At 37.2% G+C, this 27,762-nt stretch overlaps 1 protein-coding gene across 1 annotated transcript in view; it reads right to left on the bottom strand.

Moving 5' to 3' along the window:
• Positions 1 to 3,799: 3,799 nt before the first annotated feature.
• The window catches only part of ADAMTS6 (ADAM metallopeptidase with thrombospondin type 1 motif 6), a 149,724-nt gene continuing 125,761 nt past the window's right edge, over positions 3,800 to 27,762 (bottom strand). The window contains exons 20-24 of the mRNA XM_054397495.1: positions 18,022 to 18,151; positions 14,644 to 14,848; positions 11,656 to 11,832; positions 9,864 to 10,020; positions 3,800 to 3,909 (exon numbers count right to left, since the gene is read on the bottom strand). Of these exons, the coding sequence (XP_054253470.1) occupies positions 3,800 to 3,909; positions 9,864 to 10,020; positions 11,656 to 11,832; positions 14,644 to 14,848; positions 18,022 to 18,151 (779 nt within the window). The remainder of the gene's footprint in view (positions 3,910 to 9,863; positions 10,021 to 11,655; positions 11,833 to 14,643; positions 14,849 to 18,021; positions 18,152 to 27,762) is intronic.

Here is a 27,762-nt window from a genome sequence, read left to right on the forward strand (position 1 = left end):
AAAAAGCATCTCTCAGCAAGTAACCTAAGCACCAACTCTTCCGAAATTACTTTCTTCTTTGTATTTAAAAACATCATATCTTCAGATAAACTTCAGATAAAACCTTAAAAGCTCAATGCATGATGGACATTTTATTGTTATTACTGACTGGCCGTTAATGAAATCGTACCAAGAAGTACAGGATATTTCTGCTGCCATTTTGCTGCCTATATTACTGCTTAGGCTAAAATAGTATCCAATAATGTACATGACTATGTTCCAGACCTCTCCTTCCTTAATTTTTGCTTATATATGACAAACATTGTTCTTGCCAAAACAGAATTCTAGCACAACATGTAAGTGTTACTTGAAAAGAAATCTTATACATATATATTTTTTGATGCACCTGCCTATGCAAATGCTAAGCACACAGAATTCCAGTATGTGTAAGTCAGGGAACAGACAACTGTACCATTGGTATCATTCTTAAAAGCTGCAGTTTTATTTTACTAAATTATCTATGTTAAAAACAAATCTGTGCCTGGTGTGGAATTTCACTGCATCATTTGTTACAATATTTCTGTTTTCATCACAAGCAGGAGAATGCACATAGAACAAGTGTTAAGAAACATGACAATAAATTAGAATATAATTTACAAAAGCAAAAATAATAATAAAGTAACAGTGTACCACATTAATACTGAGTATAAAATAATAAGCAACTAATCACAATAATACAAAGGTAATTTCAGTCTGTATTATTAAGGAATTCTATGTGACATTCACTCCATTACAAACTTCCTAATGAAAATGGACTAATTTGGGGTGTATATACCTTCAGGGGTTAATCTCTAGATTTTTCTTTCCATTTTGATCTTTTTCAGCTGATAGTATTGCTCAGTGCAAATACTGGCACCAAACTGATTTCTGCAGTTTGCATTCTACTACTTGATTCTAGGCCTGTCATACGTATAGCCTATACAAACCATCCTTTTTAGTCACTATTTAGGAATATAACACTATTTAGCTTAGATTATATAGATGGCTACAGTGTAGCAGCAGCAATGAATTATGCTGTGGAAACCAATTATTTTTCTTTGAATTAGGTTTCATTTTTCAGCTGTAGTCTAAAGCATTGCTTGGTTTGTAAATTGAAATACATTCTGTGATTTGTTCCCTTTAGCAATACAATTGAATGTGGCTCCGAGAGTTCTTTTAAATTCCAGCCTCAGTGCTGTTACATTGCTGAGTAAACGTCGGACTCCCTAGTGTTCTAGCACCAGTAATAGAGCAAAATGTGTCTTTGGAAACACTCCTGACAATTTTTATGTCCTAAATGAGGTAAAGAAAAAAAAATGTTTCTTTTGAATACATAGAAAACCCATCTCTTGTTAGCTGACAAACAAAATAAACCCTGGAGAAAACTGGACCCTGATACAAAGAGGCCTTTCGCTTAAGGAATGTCATAGCAACCCCCTTCTCCCTTTCATCCTACTTTAAACCTAGCCAGGGCATGCTAGCACCAAGGTGTTTTGTCAAAGAACATAGAAAAGTCAATTCACTTAACAGAGAAGGACTACATACTGCCCGTAATCCACTCCCAAAGACATTTCTTTTTATCTACTGATGACAGTTTGAACAGTTGGTTACACGGTGATGAGAGCAGTAGATAAGTAGATGTGAATACACGAAAGCCAGCTGAAAGAAAATTCCACTGGTCACAGGCATAGGAAGTGGAAATACTGACAAGAGGTAGCAGATGACAGGGATTTGATGGTCATGAATACATGGGCTACACAAAACCCCCCAGATTGTCAATATGTTGGGGGGATGTCATAGTATGAGTCCTGATAACAGTATCCGTTGTTCGATGTTAATTCACATTTAGTAAATAGTGTGCAACACATTTGGATTGTTATGGGTAAAATACACTGGTACACTTCAACCTCACAATATTTTGGAATTATTTTCAAAATAATAAATTCACTGAAAAGAGTACTTTAAAAAAAAAAAAGTGCCATTTGAGTTAGAATTTGTAACACATTATTGTTCACATAATTTTAATTGCACTACAACAAAAGAGGCATAGTTGGACACAGAAGCACATTCAACAAGTACCTGCTGCAAAATGCAAGTGTTCAAGTAAAATAATACAAACAAGTACCTACTTTCCTTATCTCCTCATTGAATCTATTACTGAAAAGCGAAGGAGGAGAATGAGAATTAACTTTTTAATGGTAGATTTTTGAATATGACATGCCAAAGTAGTTTGGTTTCACATTTAAAAATGCAAAGTATTTGCTGAATACTAAAAAATGGTAATATTAAACAAGTGGAGTACAGCAGCAGAATAGTTAAGGCATCGAGATACTAAACCAGAGGCAAGAGTTTGTTCCAGTATCATGCTGAAAGCTGCCCCTAGTTTTAAATATGGTCCAGCTTAAGTATGTACCTGGTCATTTAAGTGAAGGTGGCCAGACTTCATTCTAGCCACCCCCTTTCCAGTGTGCCTTACTCTTGATAGTCCAACAGGCCTCTTGGCTCAAGCACACTTTTGAATTCTCATGTGAACAGAACCTAGATACCTCTATGAGTTGTTTATTCTTTGGTTGTAATCTTTGCCCATTTGGATGTGGTTTCCTGAACGGCACATTCACATATTCTTTCTCATAAATGCCCTCCCACTACAGTTTCAAAGAAGGGAATATCCAGAATCCATTTTTAAACTTCAGCTTTGCAAATGATTGTTGCTATGACACAGTAGGCTTATCTTATGCACTGGAATTCCTTCATTTTTGAAAATCAAAAGTAACATGTAAACTTTATCTATCCCCATAAAGCTGTTCTTCTTTGTGACTGTTGCTGTAAACAAAAGTAAGCTGGAGCCAAAGTATAAGTTTTAAGCAACCAGTATGATAGCAGTGAACGAGCTGGCAATATAGTCTTCACCACTGTTGGAGTCTGAAACCTCCAAGACAATGAAGTACATTCCCTTTCAGTGGAAATCTCAGCCTCACTTGTGCAATAGTAAAATGGCTATAAGCCTGCAACACAGATTCAATTTTGTTACACGGCACACTTGTATTTCATGCACCACTGCAAAAACTGTTGCACCTCTTAATTTTAAGTCCCCCATGGTTGTTCTATGTTGTATAGCTTTATATATGGCTCACAGCAGTGTTCAGAAAATATGGATTACTCCAAAAGGAATTAGGTGGAATGAAGGAAAAATACATATTTAAAAACAAACAAACAAAAAAAAAATCTGCTCCTTAAATAACATTTCCAAGCTCATTTTATAATTTAAATTGTGGTGCTGTGTCATGAGATAAAATAGTTAACATTTTAAAGCTATGACTTAACAATTTTTTGATTCTTCTTTATTTCCATAGTAGACCAAGTCATAATAGCTACATTTTAAACAGTTTTAAATACAAATGGATTCAGTGTCATTTCTAAGTCCATAATAAAAATTATTTTAATGGTCCAAGGAGGTAAACAGACTATTGGATTTAGTCAAAAAAAAAAAAAAACAAACAACACAAACTTTCCACAGTAAGCTATTCTATATGTATTGTGTGGATCCCTCCAATTTGGCATGCCCTCCTTATAGTGTGTCCAGCACTTTGGATTAATAAATCCCACTTCATAGAAGTTAAAATAATATAGAAATCCTGTCAGCTGGTGCTGACCAGTGGTTACGTTTTCCACAGGGTAATGCATTTGCATGGACGTTGATCTCATTCCGCTGTGTGGCTCTCTTCAAAGGACACTCTTCCACAATGATAATAACAAGGCACATTCTTGCACTTTCTGTGGGTCAGTGTCCTTGGCAGGTCTTGCAGCACATCTGTCTGAAGTATGCTCGACTGCAGAACTTGAACTTCAAGACCAGAGGGCAATATGCCACTTTGTTCACATCTTTGCACTCTAATAATGAAGAGTATAGAAGAGAAAAAAGATCAGAAATAAAAATTAAAGTAGAAAGAAAATGTGACACTTACTTTGCTGCTTGTCTACCCATACATCTCACTCTTGTCTAATCCAGCCTGGTGAACACAACATACTTTAGAAAGTCATAAAAATGATTGTAGGGCTTCCCTCCCAGATATTTAGAAGTGTGTTCACATTGTCTTGGAAGAATTATAATTTATTGGGATAAACAGTAACTTTAAACATCTAGGAAATGTAATTTTTCTTACAATACATTTATAGCTTCTTTCTCCAGATTTTTTTTTATCTATCCATGAGAAGTTATCCAAAACATAACATGATCCATACTGTTTGGTGCCATACCTCTGTATTTGTTAAGAATCCTTCTAATAGACTGCATTGCAGCTAACAGGGATGGAGAAAACAACAAGTGTTGTGATTAGACACCAAAAGTGTGAGTTCAGAGATTGAACCATATGGTGAATTACACTTTAGGCCTGGTTCCGTAATTTCTTCTGTGCAGGAGGAAAAGGCATTTTTATGCCTGTAATAGACATTTTTATAGTTGTGTTTTCCTTATATACTGGGCTTACTGCCTCACTGTCTTACTGGAGGTAATTCTCCCAGGAATGGAGAAAAAGAGCTAAACCACACAGAGGAAGGATTTCTTCTTTTCCATTCCACATGGGATAAACCTAAAGTGACTTGTGGGGGTACATTACAAGAGCCCTACTGGAGGAGTATGCTATGGTTCTCTGGCTCAGTTTCCTCTCTGTAGAAAGAAGGTAGGAATATGGAATAGAATAGTTTGGTCTGTGCCTAGTTCTTACTCTTTCATAGATGGAAATACGGCTGTATCTGAGAGCTCAGGAGTACACTGGTTCTACAGCTCAGATGTTGGTGCTGCAGAGGTACTTTGCACTCCAGTGAATATGTGAGAGATGCCTGATAGGGCATTTTTAGCTAAGAGCATTTGCACAGCTTCTTCCAGATGGAAATTAAGACAGGATTTTGTCAAGGAGCCTTTGCCTCACATGTAGCAAGATGAAGAGATGTATATGTAAAAAAAACGAACCCCACAAGTTTAAATTACAAATTCAAGTGATGGGAAAAATAAACCTAAATTAATTTCTCATCAAATGATTTATCCCAAAAGAATAGTGTAATTATTTTACTCAGTTAAGGTTGCATTTGATACTTGTCTTCCTCCTACAACCTTTCTCAAACTGTAACAGCTATAAAGAAAATGTGAATTAAAAGGAGATGAACCAGAAATACTTGATTTAGATTGATTTTCTATCTAGAAATGAAGACTAGAAGCCAGCACGCTGTTGCTCCAAGACCTAACAGAACAGCAGTTCTTGACACTGAGGTGTATGTAAGCCAATGATGAAAGACAAAACAGACAGATGAAACAGGTAAGAAAACATAATACAGTGAAATAAACATAGCATGAACTATGATTCAACCATTCCTATTTGCCTTCCTTCTACATTCTCCTAGTACATCATTTTTGCTCTGCAATGGGTAGTCTTTGACAGTGTGTCCATGCTGCAAGCATACTGCAGTACAAACTCAAGTGCAAGTGAGAATTTTTCGTATCTGACCCTAGGAAAGCATTAATATGGCTGATTTTCAGGAAAGCATTAATAAGGCTGATTATCATTTATACTAATGATATTTCTGATAATGGCAATATGCATGCTTTTAGCTAGACAAGTAAAGGTCATGAGAGGAATTAAACTTTATTTTCATTAACACAGATATAGTGCTTCTGTTGTAACTTTTTCATTTACCTACCCAATGTTCTATGTACTACCTTTCTAATTTTTCTTTGGAAACAGAATTGGATACCTGTAGAAAGTAGCTGGCTGAAATAGACATATTTCTCTGTCAGCAGCTATACAGGGTCACTGTGTATCCCTGAATTTGAAAAGATTTTCTCAAAAGAGGTCAAATATCTTCCCAAAATATTTTAGGTCCTTGTGTTTGTGAAGACTTGGAATACAGGAGAGACAGACTGTGAATTATAAATGAAGTGAGGAATAAAAAGGTTCACTTGATCTTGATGAGATGTAAAAAGTTCACTCAATTCCAAAAACAACTCCCGTACGCATTGTATGTAGTTAAATACAGGTAAAGCCACTAACTTCACTTCTGCTAAATGCAGAATTTTAAATTATCCTATTTCATGTTGGGTTTTTTTTAACACATTCTTCCTCTTGACTAAAACTAGACCCTGTTCAGCCAATGTCATTTGGACTGCAATGAGACAATATTCTGGAAGTTGCCCACAACTTCTGTTTTAAAAATCAGTTTTGAAATAGATACGGTGGCTGATGAAGTAGTCTATTCTTCATAAGACTGTGGTTAAATGCAAGAAGTTTAGCAAAGCCTTTTTTGTTCCCAGTAACAATTGCTAATAAGTTTCAGTAAGCTACATGTATTAAACTTTCCCTTATTGAACTTTGTGGCTAGATCAGACAGTATTAAGTACCATATTACAGTAATAAAAGCACAGTAACATCACTGTGCCTTCAGCTCAAGAGCTGACTGCAAAGACCTAGCACACAAAATACAAGAAACATTGGAATGACATAAAAATAGGTAGAACAGATTTTCTGGTAAAGTTTCATATGGCTTTTAGCAGTCCAGGTTTGACATATATACATATATATATATATATATATATACACTTATGAGAATAAAATAATTCTGAATATATTTCACAGTATCACAGTACATTAGAGGTTGGAAGGGACCTCCAGAGATCAAGTCCAATCCCCCTGCCAAAGCAGGATCACCTAGGGTAGTCTGCACAGGAATGCGTCCAGACGGGTTTTGAGCCCGTCCAGAGAAGGAGACTCCACAACCTCTCTGAGCAACCTGTTCCAATGCTATAGTGTGGTACATGCTGCCTGTTGTTCACTTCCAGCAGCAAATGCAGTGTTACCCTCATCAGTGGCAGCCCATCAATACCACACCTACAAGAGTCTAAATCACCAATGAAAAGTTTGAGGAAAAAGAGGTAAAGGAGATGTAAAATGTCAGAAGATATATTTTAACTTACTTTCACTATTTCTGTATGTCTGAATATTTCACTCTTACTTCATATAAACAACCCGAGAAAGTGCTTCCAAAATGGAATACTGTAGAGTGGTACAAGCTTCCTCAAAAAAGTGTGTGTATTTTTATCTTGGGCTAGTGAAATTAAATTGTCCAGAAATTGCTGGATGGGTTCCATAGGCTGTGAGCACTGAGTTTGGCAAACGAATCAGTAGGCTTGCTGGGGTTTTAAACAGGAAAGGAAACCCTGGCTGCAAACCAATTGCCCTTTGGTGAAGTGGCTTTTGCCCCACAGTAGAGCCCAAAGCATGAGGCAGTGCTACTAGGTGGCATGTGGACAGTCTTTGCATGCCAGCACTCACAAGGGCAGAACCCTCCCTCTGAAAGACATGACTCCTTTGCTGAAGCCCAAATAATGACAGACAGTTCACACCCACTGCACTTGGAGAGAGTCAGAAGCAAGCATACAGGCACAGTATTCCTCTCTCACAAATAAATTCATAAGGAAATACCAGAATTCAAGCATTTATTTCTTTGAAAGTATTATCATTACAAAAAATAGTTTTGCTTTTTAGGATTAGTTAGTTCTTGAAATCTTACAAGCTTTCCATCACCGCTACCATGCTGGGAAAAAAAAAACCAAACATAAACCTTTCTGTTTAAAGACTAACACTCTACTAGCAGAAAAGATGGCAAGCTCTTCTTGTGTCCAAGAGGATTTTTTGAAAAGCATAAAATACACAATACATGCACATTATTCAGCAAATCCTCAGTTTGTGCTCCTCACATTCAGTATTTAATAGCAGCACTGGAATATTTATAAATTGAAATATATATTCAAGAAATGCTTGCAAAAGTATTGAAAAATTACCTTGAAAAATACTTGTCTGATTTTGGAATAGGGCACTCTCTAGTATTTCATGGATTGCAGCAAGATTCTTCTGAATGATGTAGGTATTTTCAGTTAAGTGAACTTTGAGATTACATTTAATTTTCAGCCACTTAATCATTCTAAAAAATAAGCAGTGGTTTCAATGTGGGACATGAGCAAAAATGGGATGCTAAATGATTATATTAGGAACCGAATCCACTGGAAGAGATTGTGCTGTATCTTTGCCCCCACAGTTCTTCCTCACTGCATTTACAAGACTGCATGGCTGTCAGCAACGAGCTGGCTCAAGCCTGGCTGAAGTCCAGATGGAATACAATGTAAGTGATTTTCAGTAGTTTCTATTCATGGATCCCAAATAGTGACGATGTAGGTCCTTGAAAACACTATTGCCAAGAGACTTCCTTTTCATAGTTACCCTGCACAGCTGCACCATAAAGTCCTCAGCCACACAGAGAAAAACCCTCCTTATATTCATCTATAGGAGATTATATTTTCCTGGTAATACTGAAAAATTACTAACATAACAATTATAAATATAACATGACCATGTCATCTTGAAATTAAGAAGAGACTGTGACTTAGACCATACCCAATTATAAGTACTTTATTACCTTTGGAAAAAAGTCAACATTTATGTTTGGAAATAAAATATCATTTAGTTGTTGAGCTTTAAAGAGCAGACAGTTTCCTAAAGGGATAATCATCATGTAACTATTACCTGAGAGGGAACTAAAATAACCAAGATTCCTTCCAAATGACAACATGGGACAATAATTTAATAAGAAATTTAGAGTGATCACATCCTGAAACATCAGTGTATATCTTGGACCATTTTAGTAGGTTCTCATTTCATCACAAACAGCTGCATTTGACAAACTTTTAGGACAACTTTGAATCTATGGCATTACCCTGAATAGTAGGTATTGAATGAACACCAAATCAGGTAGCATAAATTTGGATTTTATATTAAAAAAAAGAGTTAAAATCAGAGTATTTATAACAAATAACACAACAAACTCCTTGTAGTTGCAGAACCTGTGCAAAAGATACTCTGTTATATACTGCACAGAGATTAGTCATGTTAAAAGAAGCAGTGTTAGTGACATTGCAGTCAAGTACTGAAAATATAGGAAACATCAAAATTTAGGGAATAACCATTTTAAAAGAGCTATTATTGATGTGCAGCCTTTCTTGATTTTGGGGTATGTCTGTTTCAGTAATTAATTTTTTTCCTTTTCCACACAAAAGCAAATGCTCTCATCTAGTAAAGAACTATTAATAATCTTTCCGATAAATGAGGAAACTTTTTTTTTACTGTTTAGCACTACTTTGAAGACAGCATTTACTAATGGGATGCCTTGGACATTTTATGAGTTCAGAACTAGAGTCTTCCATGTACATTAAATAAGCATATTTGGGCATGATTATCTAACATATTCTCTTGTAAAAATGTTATGTTGAAGCTACTTAATAGTCTGGTAAAAAACACTGTAATTATTTCAGGCAGACATTATTAATTCAAGAAATTGAAAGTTAATCAGAGGAACCTAACAAGTAATTTGAAGAGCAGGCTTTTAGCATTGTGGAGCATTAAATTTGTAGCCCTTGTCTTTCAATGAACACATAATTAACTATTTTTGCCATTACATTTTTATGTTAACCATTGACAGAACAGGTAAAAGGTCAGTGGATATGAAGTACAACATGCTTCCCTTCCTGTTATGGACATTTCCACTGAATTAGTAAAAAGACTGTGAAACTATGTCCATGACTTAGGCTATGTATTCTAAGGGTATTTCTTAAAACAAAGAGTCTGTAGTTAGGTTCTAAGTGACTTCATGTTTAAACTTGAAATCAGAAAATAATCGTAAAAAATTCATTCCCAGTCTGAGAGAGGATGTCATGTAGACTTTTACTGATAGGTCAGTGCAGTAATACTCACCATGCCACTTTACTGTTTCCAAAATAGATTATGTTAAGGTGGCAAACTTACCTTCTGTGTTGGAAATTGGAGTACTGTCACATTTACTTTCGCATTGCTGCATTGACGGAGGCCTAAGCGTTTCTGGACACTCACTGGATGCTTGCCCGGTGTATGAAAGGCACTGTACTGTTCTCATCTGTTGCCCAAGACCACACTGTGCAGAACACTAAAATTGAGAAAGATAAAAAAGTACAAAACAACTTGGATCCCATTTTTAAATATAAAATAAGATACCAGGAAAGCCATCAGGAACAACATGATCGTGGTTTCAGGCCCATCTGCAGCTGAGCACCATGTGGCTACTCACACCACCGCCTCCACCCCAGTACGATGGGAAGGGAAATTGGAAGCAAAATGCAAAATCTCATGGGTTGAGGTAAGGAGAATTTAACAGAGCAACACAAAGAACGAAGGAAAAACTGGAACAACAGCAATAATAGAAAAAGTAATATATAAACTGAGTAATATAAAATGCAACATGCTCACCCAACATAGCCTTTGCTTTGATGCCCACACCAAAGCTCACCAAAACCCTCTGCCAGCCCCTTCCCCCTTTATATACTGGGCATGGCATGTATGGTATGGAATATCCCATTGGCTGGTTCAGCTGGCTAGCCTGGGTGTGAGCCCTTCCAGCGAAGAAAAGCAACCCTATCTAGCTGAGCCCCAAACAAATACTCATAGAATCACAAAATCATAGAATCACAGAATCATAGAATGGTTTGGGTTGGACATGCGTAAATTGTAAATACAGGCATCTGAAGAGATCTAGTTAATAGGGAGAACAATTTTCATAAAACAGTTCAGAATTTTTGAGTTTGAACAGTATATGAGAGCACTTATCTTTCAAAGGAAATAGAATAAATTGCAATGTTGGATCCCTGAACGGTTCAGATTTGAGGTATAAGAATATAATTTATACTATTTTGTATATCTTGTCTGAGTTTAATTGCATGTTTTCAAAAGAGAAATAATCACTGTAGAATAAAGAAAAAAAAAAACCAAGGAGAGTAAAAATTCAAATCTGCTGGAGGATTTTAATGTAAAAGGAAATAGTGTTTAAAAAAGAAACCACTTTGTTGTTTCAAATAGCTTTTGAGTTTGTATAACTGAATTGTGTTTTTAATATGATATCAGTTTAACACAAATGCACTTCTGAACCCCTACCCTCAAAGACAAGCTTGTAAGATTAGTACAACACATGATTGTTCCCTGGTTAGTTTGTTTTATTTTCTTAGCAGCATTTTACTCATAAGTTGCAAACTTAAAAATTGAAACATTCATTTATTATTTTAAATACACGCTATTGATTTTAACTGAGATGCAAAACCATAAAGAAATAAGGAAACTCATATCTTATTTAGAAACGTTGCATAATGGCAGCACCTGTTTGGTAATTCAGTGTATTTTATGTTAAAATATATATTTCAAAGGTTTTGACAGCTATTTATCTTACTTAAATAGGAGTTGGCTTTGTATTTCCACCATGTTCCTCAAAGAATTTGTGGTTTTGAAATACTAAACCTTGCAAGATTGCTCAAATTCCCAACTATAATACTTTTTTCTTTAAATGCAAAGAGAAATTCATCCTGTAGAAACTAGACTGCATGAGCAAATGCTTTATATTTCAGCAGACAATTACCATTCAGAATCACACTTTAGCCTGAGACAAACAGGGGAGAAGCTTTTGCTTCAGTCACGGGAAATACGCTTTATCCACTTCCAGCAACATCTTATCCTTACAATGTGCAAAAGTGCAGGAAACTAATGGGAAAAAAAATATTTATATGAACTGTCATACCTGTCCCCAGTCTCCAGTAACCCAGCGAGGAGGAGGACATCGGCCTAAACTACAACGGATGCGGACGGGTGGCTTGCTTTCGTCTTGGCATTGCGCAGCTGGGAAGGTTTTTAAAAGATCACTGCTTTTGCACAGAACAATTCGGTGTTTGAATCCTGGGCCACATTTTGGTGTGCACTAAAAAAATATCGATACAAATAAATAATGGAAATCTCAACAAAAAAAGTCAGTAAAAGTATCAGAAATGCTATTAGGCAAAACACAAGCATGTATTTATGGCCTTATAAACTGTAATCACGATTTCCAATGATGATATTTAAAAAATATTTAGAAACACAACCTAAGAGGTGATTACTAAGTTCAAGTTTTTGTCATTTTAATTTGATAGAAGTACATTTCCTTTCCTATTTACATCTAGGCTATGGTTTTACTATTTACTCATATATAAAAGAGCCTTGAGATTAAAAAAAACCAACACTTTGCTGCATAGTAGAATGGTTTGCCAGATGTAGCACTACTATGAAATAAACTTGAGTGTTCATTTCAGAAATAAGAAGTCCAACTCTCTGTTGCTAGTAGGACCTTAGTACAGTCTTTCTCCACCTCACTTATAGACTACTGGAGCTACAATGAACATATGGGAAGATAAATGGTTCACTGGACACCATAGAAACTGGGCCAATAAGATGGAAATATTGTACCTTCTTCTACAATACATGCTTTTCTCCTCATTCTTATTTAATTTATTTGTGTTTCACACCATTTTTATTTTCCATACCTTTATCACTTCTCTGCTAATTCTAACAGTAAACAGATAATAAAACTAATTTGAAAAGAAGCAGGTCTGATGACCTCCTCTTTCTATTGGTGTCCTCCTCTTCTTTTTGCTATCACAGAATCATAGGATCAACCAGGCTGGAAGACACCTCCAAGATCATCCAGTCCAACCTATTATTAACTATCATTTACATTAGCATAACTGGAGAATGGGGAAGAGCCAAGAGCTACCAAATTGAAGACCTTCCCTAAATCAGTCCCTCTTTAACATCTCACCAAGAGATTTTACAGCCACAGTTTTGGAATTCCCTGTTGGCACATTGACCTTTCCATCATAAGCATAACTGGACTAGAATCAGTTTCTGCAAGTATAAAGCTTACATACAAATTATGCTAAATCTGTCAAGAGTGGAACTGCTTGAAAGTAGCTGTAGAAGAAAAGCATTATCTGGGAAATAATACTATGTGGACCTGAAATTATATTTGAGATTGCACACCAAAGGCCTTTTGCACACCCAAAATAGTACATTATGCAACTAGGGGGAAAAAAAAGAAACCCCCCCTAGGACCCATCTCCCCAAAAAATTACTTGAGTGCTCCAAACTTTACTCTTGTACACCTAATCCTGAAACATCTGTGCCTAACTTAACTTCTAAAACGCTTCCACAGTATGCTGTAAGGTATTGACATTCCCTATACATACGTAAAAGCATGTATACATACATGAACTTCAGAAAAGGATCTTTAGTAAAATCTCTCTGTGGGACTCACCTAAACCAGTCAATTGAGAATAGGCAAGCTTATCCTAAATTGTATCTCTGCTTAGGAGCTTAAACCGGACTGCAAAGAGATGGGTCCTTCGTTTAAAATCCAGAACTGCAAAATGGGTATACAATAAAATATTCCATAAAAATTAACCTTTCCTATCTTATCCTATCAAGGTATTTTCTTCTTATCTACAGTAGTTCAGTGCTCAGAATTCAGGCAAGAAGGTAGCCAGGTTCAACTGTCCCGTTACTGAAAAGGCTTTAACCCCAAATTTTGTGTACCTTAAATAGAGTAGAAAGTTCAGGGAAGGAGGGAAGTAAAAGAATATCTCTCTGTCTCTGCCTGAACTGCAAAAAGAGTATTTATGCTAAATAGAGACCAAAAAAGAATGACAATGAATGTGTGAGCTTCTTCAGTAAAATGATCATGACTCCTCAGTTTTGGTCCAAATTCCATGGAATGTTGCATGTATTTTCTCCTGCAAATAGTTCATGTACAATATATGACTTTTAAGAAAGAAGTAACTACATCTTCCCAGATGAGTACTTAAAAATCACTTTTGCTCAATCTCTTCTTCTCAGTGACTGAGAAGTCTGTCAAAATCAGAAGAGTCAAAAGGTTGAAAGACTCTTCAAAAATGTCAAACCTATTGTTACTATGTTGTTTCACAATCTCTAGAATTTGTTAGCAAATAAGCGAGAGTTCGAAGATGAAAATTAGAGTTTAGGTGCATCCATTATCTACTCCTGCTTGAATACATATTCTTTTATCTGTGCCTAAGCTGCTATTGCAGAAAATCTTCTATGAGCTGTGCGTACCAGAAGACAATAATGTCCCTTAAAACTGCACTTTTCTGGAGCAATAGTCAAAATTCCACTAAATAAGATGGCCTACAGTGGGTCCTCAAAAATTAAAGTGAAGTCAGGAAATAGATTGCCTGTAACAAAACTGAATCATACAAAAAATTAAAAGCGTCAATTAGAATTTAGCAAAACATCTACATCTCTGGAGCAGATGCAAGAGAAAATCCCCCCCCAGAAAAACCAGGAAGAAGTGTCTTCCACTAGTAAATTCTTCTAGAAATTTTGATTCACTCAGTAGAAGTCATGACTAACAGCAATATGAAGGCAAATTAAATGTGATGGTCTGGTAAGGCTCTTCTCAAGAAATGCTTAGATTATTTTTTGGCAGTTTATTTAATTATCTGGAAAAATACAAAAGAAGTTAATTTTCAGTGGGTAGAATAATTCAGTTAAAGCTCAACTGTTGCAAAGCATGAGAAATTTCATTACAAAACAAGTCACATGTATAATAATCCATGAGGGTTTGGATTTGTTACTAATCCTTTACCTAGCAAGAAGCAAGAGAAGATGTACTAATACTCAGTGGTCAAGCTCTTGCCTCTGCTATTACTAATGAACCAACACAGCAAAATTTCCTTACTTCCGACCAATCCAAAGCAACCCACTGTGGAGGACAGGACTGGTTATTACAGGACTCTTTTTCAATAGGCCGGTGTGTTAAACAGTTGGCATTGTCCAGTGTCTCCTCCTCAGAAGGTCCAATCTTTCTGATACAGAGAACTGTTCGTGAACGCGTTCCTCCATCACAGGTCTTACTGCATTCTGACCAATCTCCTATAAACCATCTGGAGAGAAAAGTTTAGGAGACTCTGTTAATACCTTTCAGAAACAGAGAAGATAACTGCACAAACCCAGAAACAGTTTAAATTACTAAACGTAAATAATTGCTAGCAATACACACATTCACAATGAAATAAAGTAGAAACTTATGAGTCTTTTAATTCAACATTGTAATTTATGCCTCACTGAAATCATACCTTCCAATAATAACAGTATTACTTTATATTTTTCTAGAGCATCAATTTCCAGCCGAGGCTATAGTAGTTACAGAGGAGCGTTGAGTCTAATGAAACTGCAGCTGTTCAAGTGGATTTGCTCTGGACTTGACAAACATTTTTTCTCTGAAAATGATTTGCGACTGGAAATGTTTGGGAACCACTGCTGCAGGTTACAGCACAAGTTAAAAGTCAAAATGGTTGTCTAGTATCATTTTAATAAAATAATTTGATGTCAAAATCTGGCATTCTGAGTGTTATGTCTCATTTGACTATGAAACATTTCTGAATGTTTTCATAAACATAAACCTGGCTGTAAATGTTTTAGGGTTTTCTTCCTACTAAAGAATGGTTAATAGAGCTCAGTTCTCTAGAAATACCTCTTCACATTGCGGAGTACATTCACTTCTCAATATTTCATATGCTGGATAGATGAGTTCATCTATCCAGCATACGAATCATCTGTGCAAAGGATGAAGGTGAAATCTAGCATGCTATCACATGTTGCCAACATGCCAAAAATGCCCAGGCATGTCAGTCTCTGTGGAGTTATGCTTGGTAGTGTATGATTTGACATATTCAGAAACTTCTGACACACAAAATGTGCTGCTACCCTGTCTTGTGTTACAGAATATGTAATATAACCTAATATGATCCTAGATCAACACAGATGCAAATATGCCATGTCATTCTGTCATTAATTACCATGAAAAAGAGAATTAATTTGTGATTCTTCTCCACCAAACTTATGCTTTAACTACAGTAGGAAGAATTAGAGCTGTTCACAGCATAAGAGAGACTGCAGTGCTAATTTTTAATTGGTACTGTGATTTGCTTAAAGCATCCTCTTAGGTAACTTTTAAGTTTATGCCATATGATGAAGCAGTACTATTCACAGAATTATGACAACTGGTATAATGTCTTGAAACCTGGAACTTTCAAAGTTACTTATTGTCGTATCAAACAAAATGCTGTGAGCAAACACAGTCTTTGCTGACACTCAGGAACATCAGAGAAAATGTAACTGGCATTTGGTTAGAAAGAGTAATGTCTTGATACCTTCCGGTACACACCACAAGGAAGGCAGAATTGTGTTAATGGCGGAAGGAAATATCCAGCCATTCTACGTAAAGAGTAAGTTTTACTGGGTGAAAAGCCTTCCAGTCAAAAGGGCCAAACTTCTTTGGGTGACTATTTGAATAGCCTTCTTCTAAACTACTTACAGAACGACAAATCAAGAACTCTTCTTTAAAGAGTCTAGCACTTCATATTCACCCTGCGGGGAGCACGACAATGGAGGCAGATCTGGGCTGAACAGCTCTGACATATTCAAGCAGATGAGCAGATTTCCAAGTCTTGATGACTTGAGTTTCATTGTGTTCATCAATGTCTGTATTGTACTCACAAGCGTCCCCATTTGCGCATTGGGATTTTTTCTTGTTTTAGTTTTTAAAATAGTTATCACTGCAAAGAATAAGAACTAGTTTTGAATACTGTGTTAACACTACTTTGTAAAGTGTGAATTTGTTAATAGTTAAGCCACTCAAAGGAAGGATTAGGGATGTGTTCAGCAAAAAGTAACTGACCGAACATGGCAACTTCCCAAGTTCTGCCCTCAGGTACATGGTGTGAGAGTTTAGTTAGTGCACTTACAGCCATACTAAACTGTTATCCAAACAGAACTTAAGTGCATGACCTGGCAGGGTAAACGTATTTAGACACAGACCATGGGGACAACAATTTAGACCTCCTTTAGATTTCACTTATGTCAAATACATTTGGTACATGACACAGTGGAATATGCATAGAAGACATTGCTCTGTCATCCTACAACCAGTTACCACACCAGGAGAGCAGCTGATACTTCAGAAAGAAACTGGCTTCATGAAAATCTGTTGGGATTTCTATGTATTACAGTCTTGTCTCATTCCTCCTTCATGCTACAATTTTACAGTTTCTAAGAGACATTTAAAAGATACCACAGTATTTCTTCATTATTCAATGTCTACGTTTGACCAGCACTAATGTTTTCCATGCAAAATTAGAATATAGCTACAGATTATCACCAAATTTGAAATAACCAGACCTTGTGAGTCAATCAAATGTTGTTTCTCTTTCATTTTTCCTACCATTTGTCTCAAAATATAAGGAGTTGTGCATATGCTGAAATAGTTTTCTAATGTAAAGTATCACAACTTTCTAAGGTAAAGTATCACAGTATCACAACTGTTTCTAAATAGTTTTCGCAATAAGATTTAGCTATGCCAAATTTAATTTTTGAACAGATGAGCTGCTGTGTTTTTAATTACCAATATATCACATACAGCTATCCTTAAAAATAAACCCAAATGTACTTAACCAAGCAGGCACCTAATCCTAAACACACATATCGTAACAGCAACACTGAGCATCCTGGAAAGAAGAAGTTCGACAAAAACGATTATTGCTACTAAGCAATTTGTGTGTTTGCCATTTCTCATGTGGATATTGCAACTAAAATTTTAATTTCATATACTTAAAATATATGGCAGACATTTGGCATATAATATAAATACCTACATCAGTCAGTCTAGGACAACGTTCGTCTCACTTCAAGATTCTCATGTCACTGTTGCCTAAAGAAAGGTTCCCAGTTCTACTCTAAGCACTGTTCCTCACATCTGGCACTTACACCCTAAGAAACTGCTTTGCTAGTATCTTTTCACTTACAATGTCTGAGGTGCTTTGTGTAATTTAAACACCACTGTTCCTCAGAGTCAAATCAGACGTTCTTTAGGTCAAAGTATGTATTTTTCACAACTGATTTCACAGGAACAAGAAACCATAACCTAAAGCTAAAAAAACGTAAGTATGCCTGAAGAGATAAGACCCTAATACTATATAACATTTGGTCAACAGGATTTATTATAAAGACTTTTCTATCTATGTAAAACACATGTCCATCTTAGTGATTAACAACTTACTCAGGTGGGCAAGGCTCAGTGTTGCAGGCTCTTTGGTTTTCTGGAGGCTTACTGTCAGGGTCACAGTAATTGTTTTGTACAATGGAGTTGTCATCCAGCCTTTTACACACCACCTCTTGTTTCTGTGCACCTTGGGATGAAATGAAACACTGCTAATTAATAATTCTTGCTCTTCTACTTGTTGAGCAGAAGCATATTTCACCTACCAATTTTTAATCCTACCATCTCTCTTTAATTGGCTGAATGGTGCAGTAGCGTGAATTCCAACTGACTGAACACCCCCTGACCACAATAAATCCTTCATTTTCCTTCAATTTTAGGACACCCCACTGAGAAAGTATTTCAAATTGTCGTTGTTTTCTAAAACAAAGGGAATGTGTTTGTAGATTTACTTACAGATTGATTTTATTTATATATTGAACAAAATCCATTTTCTGTCTACCCTCCTCTGCTAGTAAAAAAACTCTTAAATTTCCAAAGAAAGCACCACCAAAAAGAATGTGGTCACACACAAATGCAGAATCATCGTTTATGTACTCTGTTTTAAAATAAACCAGTAATACTGGGAAACAGTGTTGCATTTGTATACATGTTATCCTCTAAATATTTTCTTCATTAAAATCTGAGAGATGTATTTTGTCTCTGCAAATGATCATTTTGTCTGGCACACCAGGCTCCTCTTTCACTGTAAACCATCAACAGGGCAGCATAGAATTGATTATTTTTCCCAAAACATATTGATGTATCCCTGTCAATACAACACTGTTAGGTAGCATATTAAGCAAACCTCCAGATTTTCAGCTCAGAGTTTTGTTGTGAGAAGCAGCACACGTGGCCTCTTCCTCTCTTTTTAGAACAGGCTCTATGATTGCTAGCATAAAAAGACTGTGGATCAGTTCTTACTGGACATGAGTAGTCTTAATAGTAAGGCAATATTATTTCTATGCTACAAGTTGCAAAAAGCCCTCAATCCTTCTTGAATTTTTTTTCCAAAATGTGGCATGCATACAGTTAAATAGAGATTAAAACATTCTGGCTTCAAGTATTTGCCAACTTTACAGCACCCTCTTCATTTTAAGACAAGCTTTTTATAGGAGGTAGACATGCAGTAATAAAATAAATTATATAAATATGTTTTCCAGGCATTATTAATCCCAATGAAAAACATGGGATTTTTTTTCACCGAGTATTTGTAGTCCTTTTGCTCACTTTAAACAAGCTAAAAACTTACCTTGCAATTGCTTCTTTTGTTATTCTTTATGGACAAGAACCAAAATTCCTACTTTGGTTCCTAAAACGTGTATTATATATTCAGTTATTTAATTCCAGCAGCAAGCCAAATCTAGCCTTACAGTGCCTGATGTTTAGTCCACAAACTTGCCTGTGAAGAGAAGTCTCCCAGGCCATACAGGTGTGAGATGACTTCATGCAGGTATGTGCAAATGACACAGAGAAAATGGTAACCTCCCTTTCATGATTCTTGATGGCATGCAGTCCCCATGAAGCTGCAGATGCAGAAGTAGGTATGATCCTTTCTCATCCTGAGGGAATGAGGGGATTCCCAGTTCCCATGAGATCATTGTAACTTCTGTGACTGCTAATTTAGGTAAGGTGTTTCTAGTTTTTATGCAATTACAATCTGATTGTAAAAAACTGTCTTGAAAGCAAGGTGAAAATCTATACCTGACTGTGCTGCATGAATGTCTTATTTTCTGGTTACAGGTTAAACCTCTTTCTTGTCGTCCTGCATCCATGAATCCTGCATCCCTGTCTGTACTGTGGCCCAAAATGCTTATTAACACAAAATTCTCCCCCTTACTTGCCCTCCCAGACTACTCAACTTTATATGCGCTTAGCTAAGACTCCTCTGCTATTTAACAGGCAACTGTCATGACATGCTGCAAAATACAGGTATGATTCCCTCAGAAACAAATAGAGTTTTATGAATTCAAGTAGACTGAGAAAAACCCAGCAATCTGGATCCTAAGCACATTAAAATATTCCATGTGTCCTCAGCTCTAATGCTAATGTTCCTGACTAGCAGGAGAGGAGTTAATATTTATCACTCAATATACAGTTTCTTACAGGACACCTGTTCAGCAGGTGAGAATTGGTATCAACTCTCAAAATCACCTGCCTTCTCACTTCAAAATCCTGAACTATACTGAGACCAAATATGCCTAATGTTGGAGTCTTCATGCTACTGGAGCACCTAAATCCAGAGTCTGGAGCTTTGCTGCTGCAGTAACTCCTTTCTGATTGTAGCTACACATAACCTTCACAAAGTAGCAGGTTATGTTGTAGGGCTGTCTATCACTTTACATGCCTGATATATATTATATTATATTACATTATATTACATTATATTACATTATATTATAGTATATTATAGTATATTATACTATTTCATAAGCATTACAAGTACTTTCAAGTAAGCTTTATTTATTAAAAGAAAATGTTAATTGAGATATGTTGTTTTTCTCCCGATTCGGGGATCATTGGGTGACAAATGAAGGCACAAACCCCGGTGCCTTATAGCAACAACATTCCAGAAATGCAGACAGCAGAGAATCTCAGAAGTCCTTTATTGCTGCGTTGTAGAATCCCTTGCATTGCAGAGTCTCAGAGTCCCACTTACAGAAGTCCCAGAAGCCCTCACAGTCAAAGCAGCTTGCAGAAGTCCTGAGCATATCCCTAGCATCATCCCTACACTGAAGCCCTGGTCAAATCCCTAACCGAAGATACTTATTGCTCAGAGTGGCTGTTTTTTATACTCTTTGTTAGCAATCGCTTAACCAGCAAAATCCAACCCCATATATAAGCTAAAATCTTTTCCCAATAGGAGGTGCCAGCATGTCAAGGAGGTGGCTTCTACAGCAAAGGGTGCCAATCATAGGGTGCTAATGTGAGGATGCTGTTCTTGACACACATGGAATGTTATTGTTTTGCTCTACACAGCTAAGGAATTGATCAGCTGAGGAATCATGCACTCTGCATGCATCCAGCAGCTGCCCTCAGAGCAGTGGCTGCAACAGTATATATCTCACAGGTGAGCCGGGTAAAACAATCAGCTTCTTTCTGTATGTATCTAGATGTCACAGGATCACAGTATCACAGGATGTCAGGGGTTGGAAAGGACCTAAACAGATCATCATGTCCAACTGCCCTGCCAGAGCAGGACCACACAATCTAGCTCAGGTGACAGAGGAACACATCCAGACAGGCCTTGAAAGTCTCTTTGTTGCCCTTATCTGGACATGCTCCAGCACTTACAATATATTTCTTCTAGTGAGGGCCCCAATGCTGAACTCTCAAGGTGTTGCATCATCAGTGCTGAGCACAGGGGGACAATTACTACCCTGGTCCTGCCTGTCACAATATTCCTGGTACAGGCCAGGTTGCTCTTTGCCTTCTTGACCACCTGGGCACACTGCTGACTCATGTTCAGCTGACTGCTGACCAACACCCTAAGGTCCTTCTCTACTGCGCAGCTTTCTGGAAACTCTTTTGCAAGACTGTAGCTTTGCATGGAGTTGTTGTGACCCAAGTGAAGGACTTGACACTTGGTCATGTTGAACTTCACACAATTGATGCCAAGTCCCTTTGTAGAGCTTTCCTACCTCCATGCAACATCTGCAAACTTAATGAGGGTGCACCCAATCCCCCTATCAAGATAACTGACACAAATATTAAACAAGGCTGGCCCCTCTGCTCAGCCCTCAGGAACACTACTTGTGACCATGTGTATTTAATTCCATTTACCACGATTCTTTGGGCCCAGCCATCCAGACAGTTTTTACCCAGCAAAAGTACCCCTGTCCAAGCCATGAGCAGCCACTTTCTCCAGAAGGATGCTGCAGGAGACAGTGCCAAAGGCATTACAGAAGTCCACGTAAACAACTTCCACAGCCCTTCTCTCATCCACGAAGCAGGTCACCTTGTCATAGAAGGAGATCAGGTTCATCAAGCAGGACCTGCCCTTCATGAACTCATGCTGACTGGACCTGATTACCTGGCTGCCCTACACATATTCCATAATGGCACTAAATGATCATCTGCTCCATAACCTTCCCCTATCAACACTGTCAGGTCTGCAATTTCCTGGATCCTCCTTCCATCCCTTCTTGTAGATGGGCACTACTTTTGCCCATCTCCAGGTCAGCTGGAACCTCCCCACTTATCCGGGACTGCTGGTAACTGATGGAACGTGACTTAGAGAGCACTTCCACCAGCTCCCTCAGTGCTCTCAGGTGTATGCCATCTGGCCACATAGACTTGTGTATGCCCAAGCAGTACAGCAGAGTCAGTAACCATCTCCTCTTGGATTATGTGGGCTTCATTCTGCTTCCCATCCCTATCTTCCAGCTCAGAGCGCTAACTACCCAGCAAACAACTGGTCTTATTACTAGAGACTGAGGCAAAAAGGGTACTGAGCACTTCAGCTTTTTCTTCATCCTTGACCACTATGAATCCCCCCGAATCAGAAATTCTCCTTAGTTCGCCTTTTGGTGCCAATATATCTGTAGAAGCATTTCTTATTGCCTTTAACAACTGAAGCCAAATTAATTTTTAGTAGGCTTTGGTCCTTCTAATTTTCCCTCTGTATAGCCTCAGAACAATTCTGTAGTCCTCCTGAGTGTCCTGCCTCTTCCAAAAACGGTAAAAGTCCCCTGACTTGCAATCAAATTTATCTAGCCAGGCCAGTCTTCTTCCCCACCAATTCATCTTTTGGCACATGGCAGTGGCCTGCTCCTGCACCTTCAACTTCCTTTTTAAAGAATATCTTGCTTTCCTTGACTCCTTGGCCCCTTCAGGACTGCTCCCAAGACAGTCTGTCTATCAGTCTCCAAAACAGGCTAATGTTTGCCCACTGGAAGTCCAGGGTAGCAGTTTCACTACCTTTTACCTCTCTAGCAATACAGAACTCTTATCATTTCATCATCACCGTGCCCAAGATAGCCTCCAGGAGTTACACTACCCACAAGTCTTTCTGTAGCCATAAACAGCAGTTTCAGCAGGGTGTCTTCCCTAGTTGGCTCCCTCACCAGCTGTATCAGGAAGTTCTCCTGCAGACACTCTAGGAACCTCCTGGACTATTCCCTCTTTGTTGTATTGTATTTCCAGCAGACATCAGAGAAGTTGAAGTCCCCTACAATGTTTCTTCATCCTGGCTGGGTGGTCTGTAAGAGACTCCCACCACAATATCTGTCCTGTTGGCCTTCCCCCTGATACTTACCCATAAACAAGCTCAAACTTATCATCACCATCATCAAGTTCAAGATAATCAAAACACTTCCTGATTGACAGAGAGTAACATAATACCTCCTTCACATAATGGTATTTCCCTCAAATATAATTGCTTAAACCCAAGAATTTATACACCTAAAATTGCTTAAATACTTAAAAGTTTTTTAATGAGGCACACAATTCTCACTAATATATGTATGGGATAGTGTATACACTGATGTTATGTTTTCAGTGAATTTCCTACTGGCATCAGACACATATCCTTCTATGCTTGGGCTAAAAATTGGCAGCCTAAGTATATTCATTTCTGAGGAGCTATGTCATAGAAGTATTCTGAACTACGAACAGAAACCACCTTTGTGCTTAGTTTTCAAAATTTTAAAGTCAGACATGTTATTTATTAAATGTTGGTCAGGTAGCATATCGCCCATAGGACAGTATTTGCCACTTCAGTCGTGTTCACGCCAGGTACTATATTAATCCTATTTTAAAACATTCTGCAGTATCTTGCAACACAGTATGTAAACTCTGCATCATTGTCATCTCATTACAGTCTTCTGATTTAAAACAGAGTATCAGAAATAAATTCAAGATTCTAACTTCAAGTCAAGAAACAGAAATGGGAAAGTCTAAAAGTGTAGTTTTTACATACAGCTACAACTTGCTTAAGCCCTGTGGGCCCTGAAAAAAAAACTCTTAAAACTATCAACTCTTTCCCAAGCATATGGCCTCTCTTAAAATAATCTAAAAAGCACTGCTAAACAATTTCATTTAAACTCTTCAGGGAATAATTAAAAGCAGTTAGACAGAAACACTCTGATTTCAAATCTACAGATTTAGAGTTTGTAATAAAAGACATAAAATGTCCTCATGACTGGTCAGTGCAAAACTACAGTGGTTTAGTGACCATAATCTCCAGAGAACTGAGATGCTTTGCAGATTTCAGTTCACAAATAATCTGCATGACTTTCAGCAGCCAAATTTTAAATTACATGGAACACATTTTATTCTTAAATTAAAATTGCAGGCATGCAAATGCTTATCTATTTTTAAAAGCAGTCCCAGGAATTGTGGTTTGTGATTGCAACAGTTAATTATAAAGATGCCAATACCAATACAGTGAATTCTGCATCACTAGAACTAGTGCATGCTGGTTAACCCAGACATACTTTTTGAGCTCTCTCATCAGATCACAAGATGTTCATCACAGAGCCAAACTGACATTTTCCTTGACAAGTAAAAGTTTCAAAATTCATCTCAGGGCATGAAAGAAAAACAAGAGTAGGCACCACTCTAGAAGTGTGACAAGGCAGCAAAGAAAATTGGACAGCAATCAATGAACATTTAATAGTATACTGACTGACTATTTCACAAAAAACATTAATATCTAAGACAATAATATCTAAGACATCTGGAAATTACCTCTAAAAGAATGAATTAAATCAAAACCAGTGCTTAGGATACTTGTAAATTCCAGATAATAAATACTGTCATTAGTTGCCATTTACTCCTACAATTTATTAAGTGTGGAATAAATAAAACAACGGGGCTATCCAGTTATTTGAGTTCACTTTTAAATGTATACTGAGGTAAAAATGCATAAAAGAATTTATTTTAACTGTGCTGGATTTTTTTTAACCAATACCACCAGTAGTTCACTTCCTTATTAAGAATGCTTGAGGACAAAGTCATACACTTGTCTTTGGAAAGCTACAAGGTAACACAAAAGGAAAGACAAGCATAAGGGTAACTACAATTCTGTGATCTGTAAGTGACATATAGCAACTTTTTCGTATTTTAGCACTTTATTCTTTTCTTTCCAGGTCTCATTTTATTAGTTTATTTCCTATTTTTACCTATTCTAGTTCTTCCCTCCTCAAGACTTTTTCATTAAACAATAAAGTAATCAAGTCATTAAAGAAAATTTATCGTGTTGTCATGGCTTTTTTCTGAATTCCAGTGAACTGTTCACCCATTCATCCCTTCTGACTTCCCTGTCTTCTCTCCTCTCCCACTCTTCTCTGTATAGATAAACTTGGACTGTACATTTTGGTATTCTGTGGCATTTTTTTCCTGTAGTCCTGTCCAAGTCTGTCACCAGACCTGTAAGAGTGAGCAGCTAACTTTCCTTTTGAAAACTCTTAGCTCAGAGTAGACCAGTTATCACTGAAATTTCAGGGGGAAAAAAAGGAGAAGGAGAAGGAGAAGGGAGAAAGGGAGAAAGGGAGAAAGGGAGAAAGGGGGAAAGGGGGAAAGGAGAAAGGGGGAAAGGGAGAAAGGGATAAAGGGGGAAAGGGAGAAAGGGAGAAAGGGAGAAAGGGAGAAAGGGAGAAAGGGAGAAAGGGAGAAAGGGAGAAAGGGAGAAAGGGAGAAAGGGAAAAGGAAAAGGAAAAGGAAAAGGAAAAGGAAAAGGAAAAGGAAAAGGAAAAGGAAAAGGAAAAGGAAAAGGAAAAGGAAAAGGAAAAGGAAAAGGAAAAGGAAAAGGAAAAGGAAAGGAATATGGAGAATACATGTAGCTGCGTCTGACACAGGCAGAACTAGCTCAGATACCATACATTTGTATTTTAAATATTTAAAATACTGGTCCTAGTCTACAAAAAGAAAAGCTGCAATTCTGGATCTCCAAGACTAAGAACAGATAATAAGAAATATTAAAAATCAACAAAATTATATAACTGTCCTGCATATGAGAACATGAATCCAGGAAAAGAAAAAGAGTTGTCTGTTACCAGGCAAATAACTTTACCTACCTGCTAAATCTGACGGATCTATTTTTTTAAAAAAATTACTAAAATACCAAAATAAATCTCAGACTTTGGAGACAATTTCTACTTGATTCACTGTACAGAACATGATGCTCACTGGCAGAAAAATTATGGAATATTTTATTATTTTCTCCTTTAACATGAATGACACTACTAAATGCAGACTTTACAAACTCTCATGAATGAAAGTCAAACTTCCTTCTGCTCTTCAGAAGCAACTGTTTGTTTCACAACCTTTAATTTATCCCCTAGACCACTCTACAAGAAATGCAGGGGGATAGGAGGCATATCTACTGTGAAAAAAGTCCATTGATTTCAGGTACCTGGCTGAGTTTTCAGAATACTTTGCATTACACACACTTCATGCAAAGACGAAATTCACTGCATGCTTCAGAGGTCAGACATTCCAGAGAGGCATCCGTAAAATGATGAACTGATAATTAGCAAGTAAGACTGCAATTTATGCTTTGAATTGCTCAGTATCCCATGAGAAGCAAACAAGGGAGGTAAGAATAGAATCCTGGGCTGACTCTGGCACCACACTGAGTTGTCATAAAGCCGGAAACCCTCCTCCTTCTTCCAACCATTCCATTTACCATGCTCTTATGATTCTGCAAAACTGAGGCAAGCCCTAGAACAGAGGTTCCATTTGAAAAGTTAGAGTGCTTTTACTGTTCAGATGTGACTCACCAGCACAACACAGATGAATATAATAACCAAGTCCAATGGAAAAGACAGCATGTTACTGTATAATTAAAGACTGTAAGTTAATCCTAGCTTGCTCTTGGCTCCTGACTGCTCTAGTTATCCTTCTCGAAGGCAAGACCTACAAGGAGCTCTAGAGCAGCTGAATGTAGTGAATCGCTCTCAAAATACTATAAAGAAGAGACTGCACACAGATTAGACACTTCAGCAACATAAAATAGTCCAAAACTATTTAAACTTTGCACTGTCCAAATGGCGCTCTAGCGTTTGTGCTCTACTTCATTACATTCAACATACGTCCTCAAGTTCACAACACAGAAACAGCCTTTTGGAGGGGTATAATGTGGGGGTTTATAATGTCGGGGTTTATGTTGGTGGGTTGGGTTTTTTTGGTTGGTTGTTTGGTTCGGTTGGTTGGTTTGGTTTGGTTGGTTGGTTGGTTGTTGCATATATGTGTTTTTTAATGGTTTTTATTGCTGTTTTTCTTCAGATTCCTTGAATTAAAAACATACCTCAAGTAATAATAACGTTTTAAGAGTCACAGACTTGGTCAAATGGTATGTAAGGCAGACAGAGTCTGTCTGATTTAGAGTTAAAATTGTGTGGAGTAGACATGAGCTAGCCTGTGACACAGCCTGAGAGAATGGTCCTTGCTCAAATAGTCCCTGTTTCACAGAACAGACACAACTACAGAAAACAACTTAAGAGTCTACAGTCATCCCTAATTCTGTCATTTCCTAGCTTAAAATAGTGTGGAGTGGACATGAGGTAGCCTATGACACAACCTCAGATAATGGTCCTTGCTCAACAGAACAGCCACAATTACAGAAAATAATATTATTATATATAATTTCATAGTCATCCTTAATTCTGTCATTTCCTTGCTTTGAAATGCTTGCAAGTTTGATGTTTTTTTAAAGTGTTGCACATACACAAGAAGACATAACATCAAAATACAGACATCTTCAGAAATGGACAAAAGTATGGATTAGAATTTAGATTTGCAACAGTTTTGGCACAAAGC

The sequence above is a fragment of the Indicator indicator genome, chromosome Z (assembly GCF_027791375.1).
Source record: "Indicator indicator isolate 239-I01 chromosome Z, UM_Iind_1.1, whole genome shotgun sequence".
NCBI lineage: Eukaryota > Metazoa > Chordata > Aves > Piciformes > Indicatoridae > Indicator > Indicator indicator.